Genomic DNA, 27,655 nt, shown 5'->3' with positions numbered 1-27,655 from the left:
AAATAGATAGTTTCCTAGAAGTAAATGGAATAAAGGGTTACGGGGAGCGGGCAGGAAATTGGACATGAGTCTGGGTTCGGAATGGTCATGGCCCTGTGGGTAGTGGAGCGGGCCCAGGGGCCGTGTAGCCTTGTTCTGCTCCTACTGTGTTCTAATTCTGTTAGATTTCAGGAGATGGTTTTATTCCTGTTCCTGGCTGGGGTGGAGATCGCCTTTACAGAAGGTAAGTACTGTAGAAAATATAGGGACAGAGTGATCTCCTGGAAGAATTTCGATCGCCTAGATGGGTCGGAGAGGAATTTCCCAGATTTTTTTCTCCCAAATTGGCCATTGGGTCTTTATCTGGTTTTTCGCCTCTCCCGGGAGATCACGTGGGTTCGGGTGGATGCAGAGTGATAGAAGATTTGAGGTTAGGATCAGATCAGCCATGATCTTATTGAATGGTGGAGCAGGCTCGAGGGGCCGATTGGCCTACTCCTGCTCCTATTTCTTATGTTCTTATGTTCTCTTATGTTATGGATTGGGTTCAGTTGGGGACTGGGTTCAGTTGGGGACTGGGTTCAGTTGGGGACTGGGTTCAGTTGAGAATTGGGTTTAGTAATGGATTGCGTTGAATTGGGGATTGGGTCCAGTTGGGGATTGGGTTCAGTTGGGGACTGGGTTCAGTTGGGGTCTGGGTTCAGTTGGGGTCTGGGTTCAGTTGGGGTTTGGGTTCAGTAATGGATTGGGTTCAGTTGGGGATTGGGTTCAGTTGGGGATTGGTTTCAGTAATGGTTTGGGTTCAGTTGGGGACTGGGTTCACTAATGGATTGGGTTCAGTTGGGGACTGGGTTCAGTAATGGATTGGGTTCAGTTGGGGACTGGGTTCATTTGGGGATTGGGTTCAGTTGGGGATTGGGTTCAGTTGGGGATTGGGTTCAGTTGGGGATTGCGTTCAGTTGGGGATTGGGTTCAGTTGGGGATTGGGTTCAGTTGGGGTTTGGGTTCAGTTGGGGACTGGGTTCAGTTGGGGACTGGGTTCACTTGGGGTCTGGGTTCAGTTGGGGATTTGGTTCAGTTGGGGATTAGGTTCAGTAATGGATTGGGTTCAGTTGGGGATTGGGTTCAGTTTGGGATTGGGTTCAGTTGGGGATTGGGTTCAGTAATGGATTGGGTTCACTTGGGGATTGGGTTCATAGAGTCATAGAGTCATAGAGTAATACAGCACAGATAGAGGCCCTTCGGCCCATCGTGTCCATGCCGGCCATCAAGCCCTGTCTAATCTAATCCCATATTCCAGCATTTGGCCCGTAGCCTTGTATGCTATGGCATTTCAAATGCTCATCCAAATGCTTCTTAAATGTTGTGAGGGTTTCTGCCTCCACAACCCTTTCAGGCAGTGAGTTCCAGACTCCAACCACCCTCTGGGTGAAAAAGTTCTTTCTCAAATCCCCTCTAAACCTCCCTCCCTTTACCTTGAATCTGTGCCCCCTAGTTATTGACCCCTCTACTAAGGGGAAAAGCTCCTCAGCATTCATCCTATCTATGCCCCTCACAATTTTGTACACCTCAATCATGTCCCCCCTCAGCCTCCTCTGCTCCAAGGAAAACAAACCCAATCTGCCCAGTCTCTCTTCATAGCTGAAGCGCTCCAGCCCTGGTAACATCCTGGTGAACCTCCTCTGCACCCTCTCTAACGCGATCACATCTTTCCTGTAGTGTGGCGACCAGAACTGCACACAGTATTCCAGCTGTGGCCTAACCAGTGTTTTATACAGCTCCATCATAACCTCCTTGCTCTTATATTCTATGCCTCGGCTAATGAAGGCAAGTATCCCATATGCCTTTTTTACCACCTTATCCACCTGTTCCGCCGCCTTCAGGGATCTGTGTACCTGCACACCCAGATCCCTCTGACCCTCCGTCTTGCCTAGGGTCTTACCATTCATTGTGTATTCCCTTGCCTTGTTAGACCCCCCAAAGTGCATCACCTCGCACTTTTCCGGGTTAAATTCCATTTGCCACTGTTCCGCCCATCTGACCAACCCATCTATATCGTTCTGCAGACTGAGGCTACCCTCCTCGCTATTTACCACCCTACCAATTTTAGTATCATCCGCGAATTTACTGATCATACCCTTTACATTCATATCCAAGTCATTAATGTAGACCACAAACAGCAAGGGACCCAGCACCGATCCCTGTGGTACCCCACTGGCCACAGGTTTCCAGTCACAAAAACAACCTTCGACCATCACCCTCTGCCTTCTGCCACTAAGCCAGTTTTGTATCCAATGTGCCAAGGCACCCTGGATTCCATGGGCTCTTACCTTCTTGACCAGTCTCCTGTGCGGGACTTTATCGAAGGCCTTACTGAAATCCATGTATACCACATCCACTGCGTTACCCTCATCCACACACCTAGTCACCCCCTCAAAAAATTCAATCAAATTAGTCAGACATGATCTTCCCTTGACAAAGCCATGTTGACTATCCCTGATTAATCCTTGCCTCTCCAAGTGGAGACAAATTTTGTCCCTCAGGATTTTTTCCAGTAATTTTCCTACCACTGATGTTAGGCTCACTGGCCTGTAGTTCCCCGGTTTTTCCCTACTACCCTTCTTGAATAATGGTACTACATTAGCGGTTCTCCAGTCCTCTGGCACATCCCCTGTGGCCAGAGAGGTCCTGAATATATGTGTTAGAGCCCCCGCAATCTCCTCCTTTGCCTCACACAGCAGCCTGGGGTACATTTCATCGGGGCCTGGGGATTTATCCATTTTTAGGCCAGCTAAAACCGCCAATACCTCCTCCCTCTCGATGTTAATATGTTCGAGCATATCACAGTCCCCCCGCCCTATTTCTATGTCTACGTCGTCCTTCTCCATAGTGAAAACAGATGCAAAAAATTCATTTAGAACCCCTCCTACATCTTCCGGCTCCACACACAGATTGCCACTTTTGTCCCTAATGGGCCCTATTTTTTCCCTAGTTATCCTTTTACCCTTAATATACTTATAAAACATCTTCGGATTTTCCTTTATTTTGCTCGCCAGTGTTATTTCATGGCCCCTCCTTGATCTCCTAATTTCTTTTTTAAGTATCCCCCTGCACTTTTTGTACTCCTCTAGGGCTTCCTCCGTCTTTAGCCTTTTGTATCTACCAAAAGCCCTCCTTTTTTTCCTAATCCATTCCCGTATATCCCCTGACATCCACGGTTCCCTGTGGTTTTTGGAACCACTCTTGACCTTTATGGGAACATGTTGCCCTTGTATGATCTCAATCTCCCTTCTGAAAGCCTCCCATTGCTCCGATGCGGATTTTCCTACAAGTAGCTGATCCCAGTCCATTTTGGCCAGATCCTGCCTTATCCTATTAAAATCGGCCTTCCCCCAATTTAGAACCTTTATTTCCGGCCCATCCCTGTCCTTTTCCATGACCACCTTAAATCTTACCATATTATGGTCACTATCACCAAAGTGCTCACCTACTAGCACTTTTTCCACTTGGCCGGCCACATTCCCTAGAATTAGGTCCAGTACCGCCCCCTCTCTTGTAGGACTTTCTACATGCTGGCTCAAAAAGCTCTCCTGGATGCACTTTAAGAATTCTACACCCTCTGAGCCTTTCACACTTTGACTATCCCAGTTAATATTGGGGAAGTTGAAATCCCCCATTATTATTACCCTATTATTTGCACATTTCTCTGAGATTTGCCTACATATCTGTTCCTCTATCTCCCCCTGACTGTTTGGAGGCCTATAGTACACTCCCAGCAAAGTGCTTGCCCCCTTTTTGTTTTTAAGCTCCACCCATATGGCCTCATTAGAGGACCCAGCTAATATATCATCCCTCCTTACTGCAGTAATTGACTCCTTAATTAATATTGCGACACCCCCTCCTCTTATACCTCCCCCTCTGTCTCGCCTGAAGATTCTGTACCCCGGAATATTGAGCTGCCAGTCTTGCCCCTCCCTCAACCATGTCTCAGTGATAGCAACAATATCATACTCCCATGTGTTTATCAACACCTTCAGTTCATCCACCTTATTTGCAAGGCTCCTTGCATTAAAATAGATGCCATCCAGCCTTGCCCTTATATATTTGCCCTGCCTACCAAGCTGACTTGTTTTTTCCTCCATAATTGGCAGCACATCCCCCCCTACTTCAGCTCCCCCCTGTATCCCATCCCCCAGTAATGGATTGGGTTCAGTTGAGGACTGGGTTCAGTAATGGATTGGGTTCAGTTGGTGACTGGGTTCAGTGTTGGATTGGGTTCAGTTGGGGACTGGGTTCATTTGGGGATTGGGTTCAGTTTGGGTTTGGGTTCAGTTGGGGACTTGGTTCAGTTGGGGACTTGGTTCAGTTGGGGACTTGGTTCAGTTGGGGATTGGGTTCAGTTGGGGATTGGGTTCAGTTGGGGATTGGGTTCAGTAATGGATTGGGTTCATTTGGGGATTGGGTTCAGTTGGTGATTGGGTTCAGTTGGGGACTGGGTTCAGTAATGGTTTGGGTTCAGTTGGGGACTGGGTTCAGTAATGGATTGGGTTCAGTTGGGGACTGGGCTCAGTTGGGGATTGGGTTCAGCTGGGGATTGGGTTCAGTTGGGGACTGGGTTCAGTTGGGGACTGGGTTCAGTTGGGGATTGGGTTCAGTTGCGGATTGGGTTCAGTTGGGGATTGGGTTCAGTAATGGATTGGGTTCAGTTGGGGATTGGGTTCAGTTGGGGATTGGGTTCAGTTGGGGATTGTGTTCAGATGGGGACTGGGTTCGGTTGAGGACTGGGTTCGGTTGAGGACTGGGTTCGGTTGGGGATTGGGTTCGGTTGGGGATTGGGTTCGGTTGAGGATTGGGTTCAGTTGGGGATTTGGTTCAGTTGGGGATTGGGTTCAGTTGGGGACTGGCTTCAGTTGGGGACTGGGTTCAGTTGGGGACTGGGTTCAGTTGGGGACTGGGTTCAGTTGGGGACTGGCTTCAGTTGGGGACTGGGTTCAGTTGGGGACTGGGTTCAGTTGGGAATTGGGTTCATTTGGGGATTGGTTCAGTTGGGGATTGGGTTCACTTGGGGTTTGGGTTCAGTTGGGGACTGGGTTCAGTTGGGGATTGGGTTCAGTTGGGGACTGGGTTCAGTTGGGGATTGGGTTCATTTGGAGATTGGGTTCATTTGGGGATTGGGTTCAGTTGGTGTTTGGAAATATAATAAAATAAGGAATAGGCGCAGGAGTAGGCCATTTGGCCCTTTGAATTTGCTCTGCATCAATGGCACCTTCCTATTACTATTCCTATATCCTTTGATTCCCTTAGTATTGAAAAGCCTAATAGTAAAGTACAGTAATGGATTTGGTACAATTGCACCATCTCTCAACCCCTCCACTGTCTCTGATTTGTCACACTGCTTGTCCTAGATCACGTATTAGATGAGCAGAAATTTCCTTCAATTAAATATTGAGAAGCTGTTGTTTTTAGTCCCCGCCACAATGTCCGTTCCATCGCCACCGACTCCAACCCTCTCCCTAGCCACTGTCTGAGGCTGAACCAGACTGTTTGCATCTTTGCCATCCTATTTGACCCTGAGCTGAGATTCCAACCCGATATCCTCTCCATCACCAAGACTGTGTATTTCCACCTCTGTAATATCACCCGTCTCCGCCCCTACCTCAGTTCATTTGTTGCTGAAATCCACGTCCATGGCTTTGTCACCTCCAGGCTTGACCATTGCAAAGCTCTCCTGGCCAGCCACCACCCTCCATAAACTTGAGCTTATTTGCTGTCTGTATCCTAACTCACATTGTCCCATTCACCCATCACTCCTGTGCTCGCTGACCTACATTGGCTCCTGGTCCGGCAACCGCTCAATTTTGAAATTCTCATCCTTGTTTTCAAATCCCTCCAAGGCCTTGCCCTTCCCTATCCCTGTAACCTCCTCCAGCCCTACAACCCTCCAAGATCTCTGTGCCCCGCCAATTTTGGCCTCTTCTGCTTCCCTGATTTTAATTGCTCCACCATTGACGGCCGTGCCTTCAGCTGCGTAGGCCTTAAACTCTGGAATTCCCTCCCTAAACCTCTCCATCTCTCTATCTCGCTCTCCTCCTTTAAGTTGCTCCTTAAAACTTACCTCTCAGACCAAGCTTTTGGTCACCTGCCCTAATATTTCTTTCTGTTGCTTGGTGTCAAATTTTGTCTGATGATGCTCCTATGAAGTGTCTTGTGTATTTTTACTATGTATAGTAGGCGTTAAATAAATGTAAGTTGTTGTGGATTCGGTACAGTTGCGGCTTGTGTATATTTTAGGGTTGGGTAGCGTTGCATACTCTTTACTGGCACATTTCTTCTTAATGAGCTCAGTGACCAGAGTCTTTTGCTGTTTAGAATTCCATTTCCCCATTCGCCCTCCCCCACTTTTCTCCTCTCCTCTGCTGAGGCTGTGACACTGCTGGAGTGCAGTTAAACAAGTGCTGGGAACTCCTCAGTACCTCATCCAAGTGTGCAGAGATATCAAGTGTTGACCAGTTATTTAACTGTAGTACTTCCCTGTTTAAAGTACTGACTGACAAATTGTATGTCTTGTTTTTGTTGACACTGGGTAATTCAGTTTTTGCTCCACATTTTTTTAATGTAAATAGGGATTAGTTTTATTGCATCAGATAGTCTCTATGGTGTCCGTTCCCTATTTAACAGGTTTGATCTCTTTTTTTATTAAGTACAGCTCTCAGTGCGGAGGCAGCACAAGGAGAGGATTAATGACAATAATTTGCATGTAGCTACTTGTTCTGGAGGTTTTATTGGTCTGAGAGCTGGGCTGGATTTGCATGGGAATGTTTTATTGTGTAGGAGTCTCTGCACTCCTAGCAAAGAATCTATAAACTCACTAGTAGTTAACAAACTGAGTTTAATGTACTAAAACTTTACAAAACAAGAAAATGCAGGAGAAGCTCTAAACAGGTCTATTCACTATCACTCCACACGAGGACTGGCTGGAAAATGCCCTCTACCTCTGACGTCATGACATCATCACGTTTCCCACCGTTGGGACGTCACATGACCCACGTGATGACGTCATCGCGTCAGATCGCGATTTTGTCGCTCTAGCTCTGTTTAACCAGAGCCAACATTAAAAGGTAATAAACATGATTAAAGGCAATTGTGAGAGTCTCTTAGTGGCTTTGCCACAATTGCATATAATTGTACATCTTCTCTTCTCTATCTTCTATCTTCTATCTATCTTCTATCTTCTTCTTCTATCTATCTATCTATCTTCTATCTTCTTCTATCTATCTTCTATCTTATCTTATCTTATCTTCTATCTTCTATCTTCTATCTTCTTCTATCTATCTATCTATCTATCTATCTATCTATCTATCTTCTCTTCTTCTTCTATCTATCTTCTATCTATCTATCTATCTTATATATATAAAAGGATTGATCTGTCTGTCTGTTTGTCTGTCTATCTGTCTGTCTGTCTGTCTGTCCTTCGGTGTGTCTGTCCAGCTATACACTCGAAAGTTATAGAGCGTACCTACACATGCGTTATGTCCAAAGAAAGCTTACCATTCCAGGACGGTCGTAAGCATATTTACTTTTCGGTCGGACAAAAATTGTTCGCGCGTTATACAAAAAACCTTCAAAATTCCACTCATTATCCACTCATTAGCATTGATTGACTGACGTCAAGGTCGACCAATCCTGTGCCGTCATGATTGACCAATCCTACAGTTCAGTCACCCGATGGTTGGCCAATCGCTGCGTCTGTGGGCGGGACTAATCATTTTGAACTCAGGCATCGGGCAGCCATTGCTTCAATTACTTCCAGCTCAAAATCTGCTAATCCAGCTTCGAAAAAGTTAGTATCTCTTTTAAAAATAACATAACATTTACCAAAAACGTTTTATAAGTACTTTCACTTTCATCTTTGAAGGTATTAAAAGGTACAAATGTTGCCCGGCAGCAGATTCACAGAGGGACAGAAAGACAGGGCCCAAACCTTGGGACTCCATTTAAACCGCCCGGCCCAAAACAGCCCTGGCAACACGGGGCCCCCCCAGCTAGTCTATCTATATATATAAAGTGGTTCCTTCCATTTTGTCTGTCCGGCTATACACTCGAAAGTTATAGAGCGTACCTACACGTGCGATACATCCAAAGAAAGCTTACAATTCCAGGACGGTCGTAAGCGTATTTACTTTTCGGTTGGACAAAAATTGTTCACGCATTATACAAAAAACCTTTAAAATTCCACTCATTATCTGCTAATTAGCATTGATTGACTGACGTCAAGGTCGACCAATCCTGTGCCGTCATGATTGACCAATCCTACAGTTCAGTCACCTGATGGTTGGCCAATCGCTGCGTCTGTGGGCGGGACTAATGATTTTGAACTCAGGCATCGGGCAGCCATTACTTCAACTACTTCCAGCTCAAAATCTGCTAATCCAGCTCGAAAAAGTTAGTATCTCTTTTTAAAATAACATAAGATTTACCAAAAACGTTTTATAAGTACTTTCACTTCCATCTTTGAAGGTATTAAAAAGTAGAAATGTTGCCCGGCAGCAGATTCACAGAGGGACAGAGAGACAGGGCCGAAAGCCTGGGACTCGATTTAAACCGCCCGGCCCAAAACAGCCCTGGCAACGCCGGGCTCCCCCTGCTAGTATAGTATAAATGGATGCACTGGGGAAACGCCAGGAATCATAGGTTCCATTCTTTTTTCTTATCAGAAATCCCTTTTTTCCCCTCAGCAGGATACTTGAGTACCTGTTCCCAGCTGTCTTGTGTGTTATCACATGCCAGAGGGGAGGAAGGGGCGGGGCCTTTGTGTAAGATTCACAGTATGATTGCTGTTATTCTCCTATTCTGTGAGGTCTTCCTTTCTGTGAGCACTGCGTTCAGTTTTGGGAACAGCACCTCAGGAAGGATATATTGACCTTGGAGAGGATACCAGGGCTTAACGGGTTAAATCACGAGAACAGTTTGCAAAAACTTGGCTTGTAATCTCTTGACTTTAAAAGGTTGAGGAGTAATCTAATCGAGGTAGTTAAAATGATTAAATGATTCAATAGGGTAGATGCAGAGAAACTATTTCCTCCTGTGGGAGAATCCAAAGCAAAAGGGCAAGATCCTAAAAATTAGAGCTAGACCATTTAGGAGTGAATCAGAAAGTATGTTTTCACACAGAGTAGAGAAATCTGGAACTCTCTCCCCAAAAGGCTGTGGATATTGGAAGACAATTGGAATTTAAGACAGATCGATAGATTTTTATTAGGTAAGGGTATCAAAGAATATGAAACAAAGGTGAGTAAATGGAGTTGAAGTACAGATCAGCCATGATCTAATTGAATGGTGGAACAGGCTCAAGTGGCTGAATGGCCTCCTCCTGTTCCTATGCTCTCCTCAGTGAGATTTCCTCTGATGCAGTGAGAGGATTTTGAAAATTTCTTTTTTATTCGTTCATGGGATGTGGGCATCACTGGCAAGGCCAGCATTTATTGCCCATCCCTAATTGCCCTTGAGAAGGCGGTGGTGAGCTGCCTTCTTCAACCGCTGCAGTCCGTGTAGTGAAGGTACTCCCACAGTGCTGTTAGGGAGGGAGTTCCAGGATTTTGATCCAACGACGATGAAGGAACGGCGATATATTTCCAAGTCAGGATGGTGTGTGACTTGAAGGGGAACTTGCAGTGTTGCCATGGTGTTCCCATGCTCCTGCTGCTCTTGTCCTTCTGGGTGGTAGAGGTCGCGGGTTTGGGAGGTGCTGCCAAAGAAGCCTTGGCGAGTTGCTGCAGTGCATCTTGTAGATGGTACACACTGCAGCCACGGTGCGCCGGTGGTGGAGGGAGTGAATGTTTAAGGTGGTGGAAGGGGTGCCAACCAAGCGGGCTGCTTTGTCCTGGATGGTGTCGAGCTTCTTGAGTGTTGTTGGAGCTGCACTCATCTAGACAAGTGGAGAGTATTCCATCACACTCCTGACTTGTGCCTTGTAGATGGTGGAAAGGCTTTGGGGAGTCCGGAGGTGAGACACTCGCCGCAGACCTAGCCTCTGACCTACTCTTGTTGCCACAGTATTTATGTGGCTGGTCCAGTTAAGTTTCTGGTCAATGGTGACCCCCTAGGATGTTGATGGTGGGGGATTCAGCGATGCTAATGCCATTGAATGTCAAGGGGAGATAGTTAGACTCTCACTTGTTGGGGATAGTCATTGCCTGGCACTTGTGTGGCGTGAGTGTTACTTGCCACTTATCAGCCCAAGCCTGAATGTTGTTCAGGTCTTGCTGCATGTGGGCGTGGACTGCTTCATTATCTGAGGAGTTGTGAATGGAACTGAACACTGTGAAATCATCAGCGAACATCCCCATTTCTGACCTTATGATGGAGGGAAGGTCATTGATGAAGCAGCTGAAGATGATTGGGCCTAGGACAATGTGCTGAGGAACTCCTGCAGCAATGTCCTGGGGCTGTGATGATTGACCTCCAACAACCACAACCTTCCTTTGTGCTTGGTATGACTCCAGCCAGTGGAGCGTTTTCTCCCTGATTCCCATTGACTTTAATTTTACTAGGACTCCTTGATGCCAGACTCGGTCAAATGCTGCCTTGATGTCAAGGGCAGTCACTCTCACCTCACCCCTGGAATTCAGCTCCTTTGTCCATGTTTGGACCAAGGCTGTAATGAGGTCTGGAGCCGAGTGGTCCTGGCGGAACCCAAACTGAGCATCGGTGAGCAGGTTATTGGTAAGTAAGTGCCGCTTGATAGCACTGTCGACGACACCTTCCATCACTTTGCTGATGATTGAGAGTAGACTGATGGGGCGATAATTAGATGGATTGGATTTGTCCTGCTTTTTGTGGACAGGATATACCTGGGCAGTTTTCCACATTGTCGGATAGATGCCAGTGTTGTAGCTGTACTGGAACAGCTTGGCTGGAGGCGGAGGTAGTTCTGGAGCACAAGACTTCAGCACGACAGCTGGGATGTTGTTGGGGCCCATAGCCTTTGCTGTATCCAGTATGCTCAGCCATTTCTTGATATCACGTGGAGTGAATCGAACTGGTTGAAGACTGGCTTCTGTGATGGTGGGGACCTCGGGAAGAGGTCAATATGAATCATCCGCTCGGCACTTCTGGCTGCAAACACTTCAGTCTTGTCTTTTGCACGCATGTGCTGGGCTCCACCATCATTGAGGACGATGATATTCATGGAGCCTCCTCATCGCGTTAGTAGTTTAATGGTCCACCACCATTCACGACTGGATGTGGCAGGACTGCAGAGCTTTGATCTAATCCGTTGATTGTAGGATCGCTTAGTTCTGTCTATAGCATGCTGCTTCCGCTGTTTCGCATGCCTGTAGTCCTGTGTTGCAGCTTCCCCAGGTTGGCACCTCATTTTTAGGTACGTCTGGCATGCTCTTTGGCACTCCTCATTGAACCAGGGGTGGTCCCCTGGCTTGATGGTAATGGTAGAGTGAGGGATATGCCAGGTCACGAGGTTACAGATAGTGGTGGAATACAATTCTGCTGCTTCTGATGGCCCACAGTGCCTCATGGATGCCCAGTTTTGAACTGCTTGATCTGTTCTGAATCTATCCCATTTAGCACAGTGATGGTGCCACACAACATGATGGAAGGTGTCCTCAATGTGAAGACAGGACTTTGTCTCCACGGTGGTCACTGCTACCAATGCTGCCATGGACAGATACATCTGCAACAGGTCAAGTAGGTTTTCCCCCTCGTGCTGGTTCTCTCAGTCATGTCCTTCAGGACTCAGCCAGTAGTGGTGCTACTGAGCCACTCTTGGTGATGGACATTGAAGTCCCCCACCCAGAGTACATTCTGTGCCCTTGCTGCTTTGAAGTGGTGTTCAACATGGAGGAGTACTGATTCATCAGCTGAGGGAGGGCAGTAGGTGGTTTCCTTGCCCATGCTTGACCTGATGGTTTATGGGGTCCGGAGTCAATCTTGAGGACTCCCAGGGCCACTCCTTCCCGACTGAATACCACTGTGCTGCCACCCCTGGTGGGTCTGTCCTGCCAGTGGGACAGGACATACCCAGGGATGGTGATGCAGGAGTCTGGGACATTGGCTGAAAGGTATGATTACGTCAGGCTGTTGCTTGACTAGTCTGTGGGAAAGCGCTCCCAATTTTGGCACAAGTTGGTGAGGAAGACTTTGCAGGGTTGTATTGGGCTGGGTGTGCCATTTTGTCTGTAGCCAGTGATGAAGTCGATTCATCCGGTTTTATTCTTATTGTGTTTCGTAGTTCTTTGTTACAACTGAGTGGCTTGCTAGGCCATTTCAGAGGGCAGTTAAGAGTCAACCACATTGCTACAGGTCTGGAGTCACATATAGGCCAGACCAGCTGGCAGATTTCCTTCCCTAAAGGACATTAGTGAACCAGATAAGTTTTTAGGGCAATCCAATAGTTTTATGGTCACCATTACTAATACTAGCTTTTTATTAAATTCCCCAGCTGCCTTGGTGAGATTTGAACTCATGACTCTGGATCATTAGTCGAGGTTTCTGGATTACTGGTCCAGTAACATAACCACGATGCTACCGTCCCAGCCTCTTGTGCTTTGCCAGCTTTCAGGCGATGGCTCCATGTGATACTGCATATTTTTGGATGATAATTTCCCTTGGCATCGCCAAGTGGCCACATCGTGTCTGCTTTAATCTGTAAGGATAAAGAGATTTTCATGTCCCCAGGTTTCTAGGGATCCAGTTCTCTTCTCTATTCCTTGAGGTAAAGAGAACTGCACGGGGATTGAGATTTCTAATGAAGAGCGGGAAGGAGTTTACAATACAATCACCAAACTATCTACTAATAAGCCTCTGTGCGAGGGCCAATTAAAAACTCTCCACCCGCCCCCTCACATGGGAAATGCACTGTTCAAAATCCTGATGGCAATATATGAAAATTGGATGGCGCTTCCCAATGAACCCATGGGTGAAAGTCATGGGAGGCTGTGCGGGCAGCAAAGCATGTATATAAAGAACCTGAGGCCTGATTTTATCTCTGGACAGGAGGGGGCTGAGGCAGGTGGGAAACCCCCATCAGCGGGAGGCCTGGGCAATTTTAACTCCCAAGCCTCGTTTAAATGATAGAAAACGAACTCCCCCTCGAACCCAGCGAGAATGGTGAGGAGGTTGGCGGGCAGGAGTGTAGTTCCTGGCAGCAGGAGGCTGCCGCCAAGGACCCGAGGGAACTGTCCCCGGACTAGGATGTACAGTAAAGGGGCTGAGAAGGGGCAGAGTTTGATGGATGCTGGGACCCACACGTGTCTCTTGTGCCCTGTGTCGCTGAGGGAATCCTGCCATATGATGTCATTCTCAAAGCTGAGCGTGCTGGCCCATAAACGGGTCGAAAATTCCAACAGGACGGAAAAGGAAGGTGGGGACATGGTTTGTTGGGTCTTGTCCCAAAATAGAGCATATCACTGAATAGGACCGTCCCGGCTAAAATCAGCTAACTCAGCACAGACCAGGAATCGAAGCCAGCGACTTACAGTCTCTTGGGTCAGTCCCGCACCAGGTGGTGTCATGGTGGCTCAGTCGGTGGCACTCTTGCCTTCTGAGTCAGAAGGTTGTGATGTGCCTCAATTATTCCGAGACTCGAAGTTAGCAGAACAAAAGTAAGGCTTTTATTAACTTAGAACATAACACACGTAAACTAGAGAGATGCCTTCCTTCAGGAGGCTGATGCCCGACTGACTTAGATTACAAAGGAGCCAGGTATGGGCGGAGCCCTGCACACAACCAATTCCAGCACATTCCAATACATAATACATGAGGACTGGGGGAAGGGAAAAGACACAGAAAGCAGGCAGTTACAAGACACAGAAAACAGGCAGTGATGAATGGAATATATTTCATCACAGGTTGTAGGTTGAAGTCCCACTCCAGAGACTTGCTAGCACAAAATTCTAGGCTGACAATTGAGTGCAGGACTGAAGGAGTGCTGCACTGTTAGAGAGATGTTAAACTGAGCCCCAATCTGCCCTCTCAGGTGTACACAAAAGATCCCACGGCACTATTTTGAAGAAGAGCAGGGGAGTTCCCCCTGGCAAATATTTAGCCCTCAACTAAAATCACTAAATCACTTTAAAGGAACATAGGAACAGGAGGAGGCCATTCAGCCCCTCGAGCCTGTTACGCCACTCAACGAGATCATGGCTGATCTGCATCTTAACTCCATCTACCCACCTTGGTTTCATAGCCCTTCATACCCTGGCCCAACAAAAATCTATCCGTCCCAGTTTTGAGTGTTTTAACTTTTTGGGGAGTGAGTTCCTGATTTCCACTACCCTTTGTGTGAAGAAGTATTTTCTGACATCAGCCCTGAACAGCCTAGCTCTAATTTTAAAGTTATGCCGCCTTGTTCTGGACTCTCCCACCAGAGAAAATAGTTTCTCTCTATCTATCCTATCAACTTTTTAAAATATCTAATCTTGTATGCCACTGGTGTTTGTGGGAGCTTGCTGTGTGCAATTTGACTGCCGAGTCTCCTACATTACAAATGTGACTACGCTTCAAAAGTACTTCATTGGCTGCAGAGAGCTTTGAGACATCCTGAGGTGCTGAAAGGTGCTATATAAATACAAGTTATTTTTTTATAAATGGTTCCTGCTTGTTCAACAACAACAACTTGCATTTATATAGCATCTTTAACATAGTAAAATGTACCAAGCATAATCAGACAAGAATCTAACACCTAGCCACATAAAGCAATATTATGACAGGTGAACAAAAGCTTAGTCAAAGAGGTAGGTTTTAAAGACTGACTTAAAGGAGGAGAGAGAAGCTGAGAGGTTGAGGGAGGGAATTCCAGAGCTAGGAGTTAAGCAGATGAAGGCACGGCCACCAATGGTGGAGCAATGAAAATCAGGGTGCGCAAGGGGTCAGAGTTAGAGGAGCGCAGATATCTTAGATGGTTGTAGGACTGGAGGAGGTTACAAAGATAGGGAGGGGTGAGACCATGGAGGGATTTGAAAACAAGGATGAGAATTTTTAAATTGATGCGTTGCTGGAACGGAAGTCAGTGTAGATCAGCAAGCATAGGGATGATGGGTGAACAGGACTAGGTGTGAGTTAGGACACGGGGCAGTGAGCACAGGGGTTGATGGGTGAATGGGACTTGGTGTGAGTTAGGACACGGGGCAGTGAGCACAGGGGTTGATGGGTGAATGGGACTTGGTGTGAGTTAGGACACGGGGCAGTGAGCACAGGGGTTGATGGGTGAACAGGACTAGGTGTGAGTTAGGACACGGGGCAGTGAGCACAGGGGTTGATGGGTGAATGGGGCTTGGTGTGAGTTAGGACACGGGGCAGTCAGCACAGGGGTTGATGGGTGAATGGGACTTGGTGTGAGTTAGGACACGGGGCAGTGAGCACAGGGGTTGATGGGTGAACAGGACTAGGTGTGAGTTAGGACACGGGGCAGTGAGCACAGGGGTTGATGGGTGAATGGGGCTTGGTGTGAGTTAGGACACGGGGCAGTGAGCACAGGGGTTGATGGGTGAATGGGGCTTGGTGTGAGTTAGGACACGGGGCAGTGAGCACAGGGGGTGATGGGTGAACAGGACTAGGTGTGAGTTAGGACACGGGGCAGTGAGCACGGGGTGATGGGTGAATGGGACTTGGTGTGAGTTAGGACACGGGGCAGTGAGCACAGGGGGTGATGGGTGAACAGGACTAGGTGTGAGTTAGGACACGGGGCAGTGAGCACAGGGGGTGATGGGTGAACGGGACTGGGTGTGAGTTAGGACACGGGGCAGTGAGCACGGGGTGATGGGTGAACGGGACTGGGTGTGAGTTAGGACACGGGGCAGTGAGCACAGGGGGTGATGGGTGAACAGGACTAGGTGTGAGTTAGGACACGGGGCAGTGAGCACAGGGGGTGATGGGTGAACAGGACTAGGTGTGAGTTAGGACACGGGGCAGCAGAGTTTTGGATGAGCTCAAGTTTACGGAGGGTGCAAAGTGGGAGAGCGGCCAGGAGAACATTGGAATAGTCGATTCGAGAGGTAACAACGGTATGGATGAGGGTTTCAGCAGTGGATGAGCTGAGGCGGGGGCGGAGATGGGCGATGTTACGGAGGTGGAATAGGTGGTCTTGGTGATGTAGAGGATATGGGAGTGGAAGTTCAGCTCAGGGTCAAATAGGACACCAACGTTGTGAACGATCTGGTTCAGCCTCAGACAGTGGAAGGGAGAGGAATTGAGTCAGTGGCTCGGGAACAGAGTTGGTGACGGAGTCCGAAGACAATCACTTTGGTTTTCCCAATATTCAGTTGGAGGAAATCTCTGCTCATCTAATATTGGATGTCGGACAACTAAGTTTTTTTAGTAAGATTTGCAAATGATTTTTTTGGTCCTTACCTCGTAGGTACTGGTGATGTTGAGTCTGTAGAATACAGGCAGGAAGATTTCAGCACTGATGATGCTCACTATGGCGTAGCTGAAGCAGAAGATCAAGAAGATGGCCCCATAGCGGTAAACCTCCGCCGGTGTCCCAATCACCGTAACCGCAGACATGAAGCTGGCAGTAAGGGACATGGCCACGGGCAGTGCGCTCATCTGCCTGCCCCCCAGCAGGAACTGGCTGTTGGATTGTTGGCCCCTGGCTTTAACTGCATGATAGACTCCAATGGAGATAGAAATGAGCAGCATGACCGCGAACACCACGTAATCCCACACACCGAACTGAGCCACAGGAGCGTCGGGGATGGACATTTCCAGCCAGGAGAAGGTAAAGTCGTTTGAAAAAAAATACTTTCAAGTTTTAAAAACCTCACGTGCCTCTGAAAAATCTTGTCGGGAACGATAGAAAAAAAATCCAAGTCGATGGCAAAAAAAAGGAATTTTCAGAACATTTGGTGAAAGTGCCAAATGGTAAAAGGACTTTGCAACAGGTATAATGGATAGAGAGTGCGAGTGAGCGCAAGAGCGAGAGTGGACAGAGAGAGAGAAACAGACAGCACATCAAACACACGGAATCGGGACCATTCCCACAGCACAGCTCAAAGAAAACCTTTATACTGCACCTGAGGGATTAAGTGACAAGTCACCTTAACTCCCTTCAGGGCTGTTCACAATGAAACCTTTGTCTAAGCATTGATTTATAACTACTTCCTACTGATGTCATTTTCTGAACTCTCGACTTTAGTAAATAGTTAACCATCACTAATTGTAATTATATTTATGTTAGAACAGAGATATGTGCTATTGTCTAATTCAAAATGGTTTACCCTATGGAAACATTTGAATTTATTGCTCTGGAATTACAATAAAAGATATTCTGGGCTTCAACCTCACAGCTTCGCCCATATTTACACAATTCACAATTCACAATTCAAATCGCTTTATTGGCATGATAAGTTACATCTTATGTTGCCAAAGCATCAAAATACATTTATGGTTTACCACATAAACGCAGTTCTATTCATACAGTGTATAAACAGGTATATCCCTGAGTGTATAAATATACATTCGCATTGTTTATATATATTCTTTTCTTAGTTTACTGGTTGGCTCTCTGTTCATGGCAAGCTGTAACATAGCGTGCCGCCAGTGTTACACAGCTTCTCTCCTCTCCCAGTAGGAATGGGAGTTTTTGGTTGTCATTCAGATTTCTGAAATCAGGGCATATTTGTGAGAATTTTTGGTAGAAATTCTCCCTGATGCCCTGATATTTTCCACAAGCTGTGAGGAAGTGCATCTCTGTCTCCACCACTCCCTGACTGCAGTGCGAGCATATCCTGTCCTCTCTTGGCAGCCTGGTCTGCCTGTGTCTGCCTTTTTCGATCGCTAGGCTATGTTCGCTAAGTCTGTACCTTGTCAAGGTTCTTCTCAGTTTGTTATCCTTTACCATGGTCAGGTAATCAGCTATGTTGTATTGTCTGTTTAGGGCCAAGTAGCAATTGAGTTTGCTTTGGGTTTTTGTTGTTTCTGCCCAATATGTCAGATATTTTTCCTTTTGCTTAGCGACGATTGTGTTGGGTCGAATTCTTTGTACACACTCCTTCTTTGTAATCAGTCCTTCGATTTTTGACAGAGTCACATAAAAGTTTTCTGAGAATGGTTCCCCAGCAGTATGTGGTTCCATTCCCTCCCCTCCTCGCCTGAAGGTGGTGATTCATGTTAGTTACACCCCAACCCACTGATGTCAATTGCAATGCCTCACCCCCACCCCACCATACCCCAATAACGATCAGCTAACTCAGCACAGACCAGACACTGGTTGTGTATCTATTCTGTTTTGTATTGCAAAGTATTACAAAGTATTTACAGCATAGAAACAGGCCATCTGGCCTAACAAGTCCATGCCGGTGTTTATGCTCCACACGAGCCTCCTCCCACCCCTCTTCATCTAACCCCATCAACATATCCTTCTATTCCTTTCTCCCTCATGTGCTTATCTAGTTTCTCCTTGAATGCATCTATGCTATTCACCTCAACTATTCCCTGTGGTAGCGAGTTCCATATTATCATAGAATCATAGAAATTTATGGCACAGAAGGAGGCCATTCGGCCCATTGTGTCTATGCCGGCCGAAAAAGAGCCATCCTGCCTAATCCCACTTTCCAGTTCTTGGTCCGTAGCCCTGTGGGTTACAGCACTTCAAGTGCATATCCAAATACTTTTTAAATGTGATGAGGGTTCCTGCCTCTACCACCCTTTCAGGCAGTGAGTTCCAGACCCCCACCACCCTCTGGGTGATAAAAGTTCTCCTCAACTCCCCTCTAATCCTTCTACCAATTACTTTAAATCTATGCCCCCTGGTTATTGACCTCCCTGCTAAGGGAAATAGGTCCTTCTTTTTCACTCTATCTAGGCCCCTCATAATTTTATACACCTCAATCAAGTCTCCCCTCAGCCTCCTCTGTTCCAAAGAAAACAACCCCAGCCTATCCAATCTTTCCACAGAGCTAAAATTCTCCAGTCCTGGCAACTTCCTCGTTAATCTCCTCCACCCTCTAGTGCAATCACATCTTTCCTGTAATGTGGTGACCAGAACTGCTCGCAGTATTCTAGCTGAGGCCTAACTAGTGTTTTATACAGTTCAAGCATAACCTCCCTGCTCTTATATTCTATGCCTCAGCAAATAAAGGAAAGTATTCCGTATGCCTTCTTAACCTACCTGTCCTGCCACCTTCAGGGATCTGTGGACATGCACTCCAAGGTCCCTTTGTTCCTCTACACTTCTCAGTATCCTACCATTTATTGTGTATTCCCTTGCCTTGTTAGCCCTTCCCAAATGCATTACCCCACATTTCTCCGGATTGAATTCCATTTGCCACTTTTCTGCCCACTTGACCAGTCCATTGATATCTTCCTGCAGTCTACAGCTTTCCTCTTCATTATCAACCACAGGGCCAATTTTTGTATCATCTGCAAACTTCTTCATCATGTCCCCTACATTGAAGTCTAAATCATTGATGTATACCAGAAAAAGCAAGGGACCCAGTACTGAGCCCCATGGAACCACACTGGAAACAGCCTTCCTGTCACAAAAGCAACCTTCGACCATTACCCTTTGCTTCCTGCCACTGAGCCAGTTTTGGATCCAACTTGCCACTCTCCCTTGGATCCCATGGGCTTTTACTTTTCTGACCAGTCTGCCATGTGGGACCTTGCAAAAGCCTTGTAAAAATCCATGTAGGCTACATCAAATGCGCTACTTTAATCGACCCTCCTTATTACCGCCTCAAAAAATGCAATCAAGTTATTCAGACATGACCTTCCCTTAACAACTCCACGCTGACTGTCCTTGATGAATCCATGCCTTTCTAAATGATGATTAATACGTTCCCTCTGAATTTTTTTCAATATTTTGCCCACCACCATGGTTAAACTGACTGGCCTGCCATTGCTCGATCTATCCCTTTCTCCCTTTCTAAACAACGGTATAACATTAGCAGTCCTCCAGTCAACTGGCACCACACCTACTGCAGAGAGGATTGAAAAATGATGGTCAGAGCCTTTGCTATTTCCTCCCTTGCTTCTCTTAACACCCTGGGATACATTTCATCTGGGTCTGGGGATTTATCTACAAACTAAGCACTCTCTGAGTAAAGAGGTTTCTCCTGCATTCCCTATTGGATTTATTAGTAACTATCTTATATTTATGGTTGTGGTCACGCCTGCAAGGGGAGTCATCAGACTGGAAATTAATTTGTCCCTGAAAATGGGCACGGGGATTGTGATGCACGAGTACCAAGTGCCTGTTCAGAAGACTGCCGGCAGCACGCGAGCTTCGTGATTGCAGTGATTGCAGTGTTCAACCCAGCGCTGAACGCGCTGCTGAGTGGCTGAAAACTCAGCAGGGGCCCAAGTTCGTGTGAGGCTAGCTCCAATTAAAGCTAGCCTGCACTACTTAAAGGCAGTCTGCACCTCTTAAAGGGGAGGTGCATTCTGCCTGCAGCAGATCATTGAACTTGCTGGGGAGATAGAAAAGAACAATTCATGATGGAACAACAGGGGAGAGAGCATACAGCAAGGTTCTACAATGCAGCACTGGAGGCCTTGGTGCAGAGGTCAAATTGAGGAGAGAGGTTCTGTGATTCTGTGATTCTGAGCCAGGAGGCCCGCCAGGCAACAGAGCAAAGTACAGTGGGAGCAGACAGCCACTGTGGTGAATTGCAGCAGTGTAGCCCCGATGACATGGGCGCAGTACAGGAAGAAGTTTAATGACCTCACACAAGTGGTCAAGGTCAGTGAATTAATCTTCAAATGCCATCTCCCACCATCTGCACCACTAGCCTCACAGACTGCTCAATGCACCAAAGCCCCATCACTCACTTACCAACAATCTTTACCAAACACGACTCATACCTCACATTCAATGCTTCACCTCACCCTCACACACTTACCACTGCTGCAAGCCTCACACCCACATCTCACACCTTGTATGCACTGTCCAGCTATTCAACCATGACAGGCACATCACCCAAACACATTGCACCACACTCATTGACACACTCCCCTTTCTCTTGCAGGAAAAGGTGGTGCATAACCGGCGCCAGCAGAACCTAACCAGTGTGGGACAGGCTTGTCTGGATCACCTCACCCCCTTGGAGGAGCATAATGCTGAGCATTATTGACAGGGGCATGGCTGATTTAAAAACTGCACCTCTTGCTTTCCCCCCTCTCCTCACCACAACCCTACCCTTGTGCCTTACTCATTTCAGAGAACCAACAAATCCAACCTGCCCAGCCAGTGATTCAAGAAGAAGAGGGAGAGGAGAGTGATGAAGAAGTCTAAAGATGTGCGGGTTAGGTTGATTGGTCATGATAAAATTGGCCCTTAGTGTTAGGGGGGATTAAATATGTGGGGGTTACGGGGATAGGGCTTGGGTGGGATGGCTGTCGGTGTAGGGACCGGGTGCTAGGGTTTGGATGATCATCCATGATCTCGTTGAATGGCGGAGCAGGCTCGAAGGGCCGAATGGCCTACTCCTGCTCCTAGTTTCTATGTTTCTATGTTTCTATGAAACACCGACACTCAATCTGACACTTGCAGCCTCCAGCTCAGATACTGGCACAACACGGTGTTCAGAGGGTAGCTTAGAGGCGGGATCTGCACGTGGTGAGTCGCCGGGCATGAGTGGGCAGGGGAAATGGTAGCTCGGGTGCCAGCTCCACAGAGAGCGAGGTTGCACATGGGTTCTATTGCAGAGGATTCAGATGAGGACTTTGATGGGGCGGCCTACAGAAGAATGCTGATGGATATGCACAATGAAATGCTTGGTGCAGTGGCAGGCCTGCCAGAAAGCCTGAATGCAATGTCAAGTAGCATGGAGGAGCCTGGCACCAGCCTTACATAGGGCTTTGCGCAGGCGAAGGAGGTGCTCACAGAACTCTGCCACCTTTGCAATCAGACCTGCAGCTTCACACCAGGGCAAGGACGGTGCTGCCAGTGGCTGTGTGGGTGACTGTGGCCCTGAATTTCTTTGCGTCGTGATCCTTCCAGGCTGGAGCAGGCAACATCTGCAACATCTCCCAATTTGCCGTCCACTGCTGCGTAAGAGATGAGAGACACTCTTTATGCCAGGAGAGGGGACTTCATTGTCTTCTCTTTGACCAGAGAGAAGCAGGCAGAGTGTGCACATAGCTTTGCCAGGATAGCGGACTTCCCCATTGTGCAGGGCACCATCGACTGGATGCACGTGGCTTTGCAGGCACTGTATCTAAATGCTGAGATGTACCGCAACCACAAAGGTTACCACTCGCTGAATGTGCAGTTGGTGTGCGACCATGCTCAACACATCATGATAGTGAATGCCCAGTGTCCCAGTATGCTTTTATTCTGTGCCAGTCTGCTGTTCCTCAATCTTTGAGCCACCAAGGCATACCAGAGGGTGGCTACTGGGTGAAAAGGGTTATTCGCTGACCATCTGGCTCCTGACTCCGCTCCGCAAACCAACCACGCGTGGGCAGCATGCATACAATGAGAGCCATGCTGCCACACACAATCTGATAGAGCAGACCATTGGCATCCTTAAACAATGCTCCTGCTGCCTGGACTGCTCCAGAGGAGCCCTACAGTACTCACCGGAGTGTGTGTCCTGATTCATTGTGATCTGCTGTATTCTCCACAACCTGGCCATCATGAGGGCACAGCCCTTGCCACCAGGGATACGGCCACCAGCACAGGAGCAGGAGATGAGGAGGAAGAGGAGGAGGAGGCAGAAGAGGAAGAGGAGGCGCAAGAGGAGGAAGCAGAAGAGGAGAAGGAGGAAGCAGAATGAAGGAGGCAACCCAGACAGTCCCTTTCTGGCCGAGATATCCATGATCGACTCATCTGCCTGTGGTACAAGAGAACACAACCCCAATTTCCCTTTCAACATTTGTCCCACACCTGACGTTCCCTCTGTTACTGACCATCACAGCGTCCTCTTGGCCACAATGCTGAAATAAAAGCGACCAAAAAGCAAACATTCCAGTCAAACTTTATCTATCTATCCAATGTTACATCAAAAAATCAACTAATCACCCTTGTGCATTCCCTAAGTTACTGTCTTGCTTGTGCCTTTGCCTGTCCTAGTGCTCCTACGCAGTGCCACCCCAGTAGATGCAGCATAAGAACATAAGAAGTAGGAGCAGGAGTAGGCCATACGGCCTCTCGGGCCTGCTCCGCCATTCAATAGGATCATGGCTGATCCGAATCTAGACTCACGTCCACTTCCCTGCCCTCTCCCCGTAACCCCTAATTCCCTTATCTGCTAGGAAACTGTCTATCTCCGATTTAAATTTATTTAAGTTGCAGCTTCCACAGCTCTCTGGGGTAGCAAATTCCATAGATATACTACCCTCTGAGTGAAGAAGAGTCTCCTCATCTCAGTTTTGAAAGGGCAGCCCCTTATTCTAAGATTATGCCCCCTAGTTCTAGTCTCACCCATCAGTGGAAACATCCTCACCGCATCCACCCGATCAAGTCTCCTCACAATCTTATATGTTTCGATAAGATCACCTCTCATTCTTCTGAACTCCAATGAGTAGAGGCCCAACCTACTCAACCTTTCCTCATACGTCAACCCCCTCATCTCCGGAATCAACCGAGTGAACCTTCTCTGAACCACCTCGAGAGCAAGTATATCTTTTCTTAAATATGGAAACCAAAACTGCACGCAGTATTCCAGGTGTGGCCTCACCAATACCTTGTATAACTGCAGCAAGACTTCCCTGTTTTTATACTCCATCCCCCTTGCAATAAAAGCCAAGATTCCATTGGCCTTCCTGATCACCTGCTGCACCTGCATACTAACTTTTTGTGTTTCATGCACCAGGACCCCCAGATCCCTTTGTACTGTAGCACTTTGCAGTTTCTCTCCATTTAGATAATAACTTGCTCTTTGATTTTTTCTGCCAAAATGCATAACCTCATGTTGAGTCTGTGTGTTCCAGATATACTTATTTTAAATAACTGGACACAGACAACAGGAAAAACTTAAACAGGTCTTTACTACTTGAAGGTCAGGGCTGAACTGCTTTACCAAATTACTACACAGAGCTTATATACCGGTGTGGTCACCACCGGTACTACAATATACAGTAGCAAGAGAAAGTAGTCCATCTTCTTAAGGTAGTTCTCTTAAGGTGGTACAGGTTACATACACCACAATTCCGCCCTTTTTAGCTTAACAGTGTACACCCCAATTTAAACATAACATGGATAACATATATACAACTTTCATGCAACTGTTCAAAGATTCAGTCTCTGAGGAGGCCTCCTGATCCGAGTTGGATAACGCCTTTCAGGGGTCTCTGATTCTGGTTGCTGGGGTGACTCCTCTAATTGATCTCTTATGGATTGAACATCCTCATGTACGTTCGCGTTTGAGGTAGATGCTACAGGTTCAATAATTTCTTCCACTGGTGTCTCTGCCGTAGCCATGGGTTCGACCCTTGTTCTCGATTCTACAAGTTGGTCAGCATGACGTCGTATTACATTTTCACCAATCTCTACCGTGTACATCAGGGGTCCTTGTCTGGCACGAATTGTTCCAGATTGCCATTTCTCATTCTTATAGTCCCGGGCTATCACTGGTTGTCCTATTTCGAAACTCCGAGTGGTCTTGTTATTTACATGCTGGAACTGTTTGTTTTCGACTTCCCTACGTACATTTGGTTTTAACAAATCCAACCTGGACCGCAACCTCCTGTTATAAAACATCATGGCAGGACTTTGATTTGTCACTGCATGTGTGGCGTTTCAATATGCCATTAGGAAATTGTCCACCTTGTGTTGTAGTGGAATATGGTCTTCGCTTATGGCCTTTATCGCCTTTTTGAACGTTTGTACAAATCTCTCAGCCAACCCATTTGTAGCCGGATGATATGGGGCAGATGTATAGTGTTTCACCCCATTCTTCTTCATGAATTTCTGGAATTCTTCTGACACGAACTGCGGTCCGTTGTCTGAACATATCTGTTCTGGCAATCCATTTCTTGCAAATATGGTTCTTAGAACTGCGATCGTCTTTTCCGAGGTAGTGGTCGCCATCTTAATCACTTCTGGCCATTTAGAATGTGCGTCTACCGCTATCAAAAACATGGAATCCATGAATGGACCTGCAAAGTCGATATGTACAGGCTGCCATGGGGTTGAAGGCCATTCCCATGGATGCAGCGGTGCAATTGGAGGTGCATTTTGAACTTTTTGGCACCCTGAGCAGCTTTTAGTCAGATCCTCTATTTGTTTGTCGATACCTGGCCACCACACATAAGCCCTAGCAAGGCTTTTCATCTTGACTCCCCCCAGATGACCTTCATGCAGTTCCTTTAGAACTCTCTCCCTTAATTTAGGAGGAATAATCACCCTTGTTCCATACATCAATGTTCCTTGACAAACGGACAGCTGTTCTCGTCTGGCTGAGAATGCCGGTAACAGTGGTTCGCCATGTGCTGGCCATCCGTTCACTGTCAATTCGTAGACCCGAGACAGTGTCGGGTCATTCCTGGTCTCTCTCTCAATACTCGCATTGGTGACTGGCAAACATTCGATGATGGTCGAGTGAAATAACTCAACAGGGTCAACTGTCGGTGCCTCTTCCGCTGTAGGTAGTGGCAGGCGCGACAGCCCATCAGCATTACCATGTTGCTTTGTACCTTTGAATTCGATCTCATATTGATGTGCCCCTAGGAAAAGGGACCATCTCTGGAGCCTCTGCGCTGTCATCACCGAAACACCCTTCTTAGGGTTAAATATGGAAACCAACAGCTGGTGGTCTGTCAGCAGCGTAAACTTTTGGCCTTGCAGGTAATGATTAATAAATGTTTTTACTCCCCACACGAGGCTGAGAGCCTCCCTATCTATCTGAGCATAGTTGCGCTCAGCGGAGGTCAATGATCTGGATGCGAACGCGACTGGTCTTTCCAAGCCATTTGGCAACTTATGTGATAGCACTGCCCCAATACCATATGGAGAAGCATCACAAGCTAAACGAATAGGCAGCGTTGGGTTAAAGTGAGCCAACACTTCCTTAGAGGTGATCAATGCCTTGCTTTTGTGAAAAGCCCGCTTACAGTCCTCGCTCCACTTCCATGGCACTCCCTTTTGTAAAAGAGCGTTCAGCGGGTGTAGCACCGTGGATAAATTTGGCAGAAACTTATGGTAATAGTTAATCAACCCTAGGAACGACCTCAACTGGGATACATTTTCCAGAGCGGGAGCCTTCACAACAGCTTCGATCTTGTCAGGTGACTTGTGAAGCCCCTCCTGGTCAATGACGTGACCACAGTACGAGATTCGCTTCTGAAAGAACTCACATTTCTGGCGATTAACTCGAAGTCCATACTCTTTCAATCTGGTGAGCACCTGTTCCAAATTAGCAAGGTGTTCCTCATCATCATCTCCTGTAATAAGAATGTCGTCCAGATAGCATTGTGTGCCAGGAATTCCCTGTAATACCTGCTCCATGGCCCTTTGCCAAATCGCTGGAGCTGATGCCACTCCAAAAACCAGTCTATTATACCGATATAAGCCCTTATGCGTGTTGATCGTGAGATACTGGCGTGACGCTTCATCAGCTTCCATCTGTAAGTACGCCTGCACCAGGTCTATCTTGGTGAAGTGTTTCCCGCCAGACAACGAAGCGAAGATATCCTCAATCCGCGGAAGCGGATATTGCACCGTGTGAAGAACCGGATTAACAGTGATCTTGAAATCGCCACAGATGCGAACCTTCCCCGGTTCCCCCGGCTTGTTGTTCAATGAACGCTTCATGACGGGAACAATGGGCGTGGCCCATTCGCTCCAGTCCACCTTTGACAGTACTCCTGAACGTTCTAGCCCTTCCAGCTCAGCTTCCACAGCAGGTCGTATCGCATAAGTAAGGTACCGGTCTGGCTTTGAAAAATTTCAGGTTTGCATGTTCTTCAACCTTGATGTTTGCCGTAATTCCTTTCAGTGTTCCCAGTCCCTGTTGGAACACCTCCTTAGCATCATCCAATATTCTGGACAGTCGTTTAGGTTTGACATCGTCCTTTTTACCGGAATCTACAGTTAGTGCTTTTAAGGAATGCCAGTCCATATTTATTCTCCTGATCCATTCCCGTCCCAGTAGTGGTGGACCTCCCTCAGGTAACACATACAAGTCCATTCCTTTGCTTTCTTTACCCTTGTGGACCACCTTTACATTTATCTTTCCGATGGGGTACACTCTTTGCCCCGTGTATGTTTTTAATACAATCTCCGTATCCCTTAGGGGAATGTGTGAGAATAACCTTTTGTAATCTTGCTTATTCATGACCGTCAATGCCGATCCCGTGTCCAATTCCATCTTCACTTGGACTCCTGCTATCTGGAGTGTAACCCAAATAGTTTGGTGGTCTGCTGTGTTACCCACATTATGTATTCTTAGACAACCCAGTTCCTTACTGCTGGAGTCTGAATCCGTCTTCTGTTCATCCGAACTGTTCTCTGTCACCTTGTGTACTTTTTTGTACTTCTTCTGTGGTGACTTTTTGTTGCTGGTCTTCTTTCCTGACCGGCATACTTTCGCTATGTGACTGAGTCTGCCACATTTTCTGCATTCTTGATCTTTGAACCAGCACTGGTTCTGATCGTGCGTTGTCCTTCCGCAACGATAGCACTTTACTGCACCCAATGCCATTTGATTGGTGCTGAGTTCCGATGGCCTTAGCTGCATTTCCGCGGTGCCTCGTGTTGCCGCCTCGTGCGATGCTG

The 27,655-nt window shown here is 47.2% G+C and overlaps 1 protein-coding gene across 1 annotated transcript in view; it reads right to left on the bottom strand.

Annotated features, from left to right (window-relative positions):
• Nucleotides 1-17,047, bottom strand: part of slc5a8l (solute carrier family 5 member 8, like) — a 170,677-nt gene extending 153,630 nt beyond the window's left edge. Inside the window, exon 1 of the mRNA XM_086011666.1 lies at nt 16,345-17,047. Coding sequence (XP_085867792.1) covers nt 16,345-16,698 — 354 coding nt within the window. The 5' untranslated portion in view covers nt 16,699-17,047. The remainder of the gene's footprint in view (nt 1-16,344) is intronic.
• Between the last annotated feature and the right edge of the window lie 10,608 nt (nt 17,048-27,655).

The sequence above is a fragment of the Somniosus microcephalus genome, chromosome 18 (genome assembly GCF_052327205.1).
Source record: "Somniosus microcephalus isolate GS21.2 chromosome 18, FLI_Smic_1.0, whole genome shotgun sequence".
Classification (NCBI taxonomy): domain Eukaryota; kingdom Metazoa; phylum Chordata; class Chondrichthyes; order Squaliformes; family Somniosidae; genus Somniosus; species Somniosus microcephalus.
The sequence above is the reverse complement of the archived record's forward strand: the minus strand, read 5'-3'. Positions and strand labels throughout refer to the sequence as shown.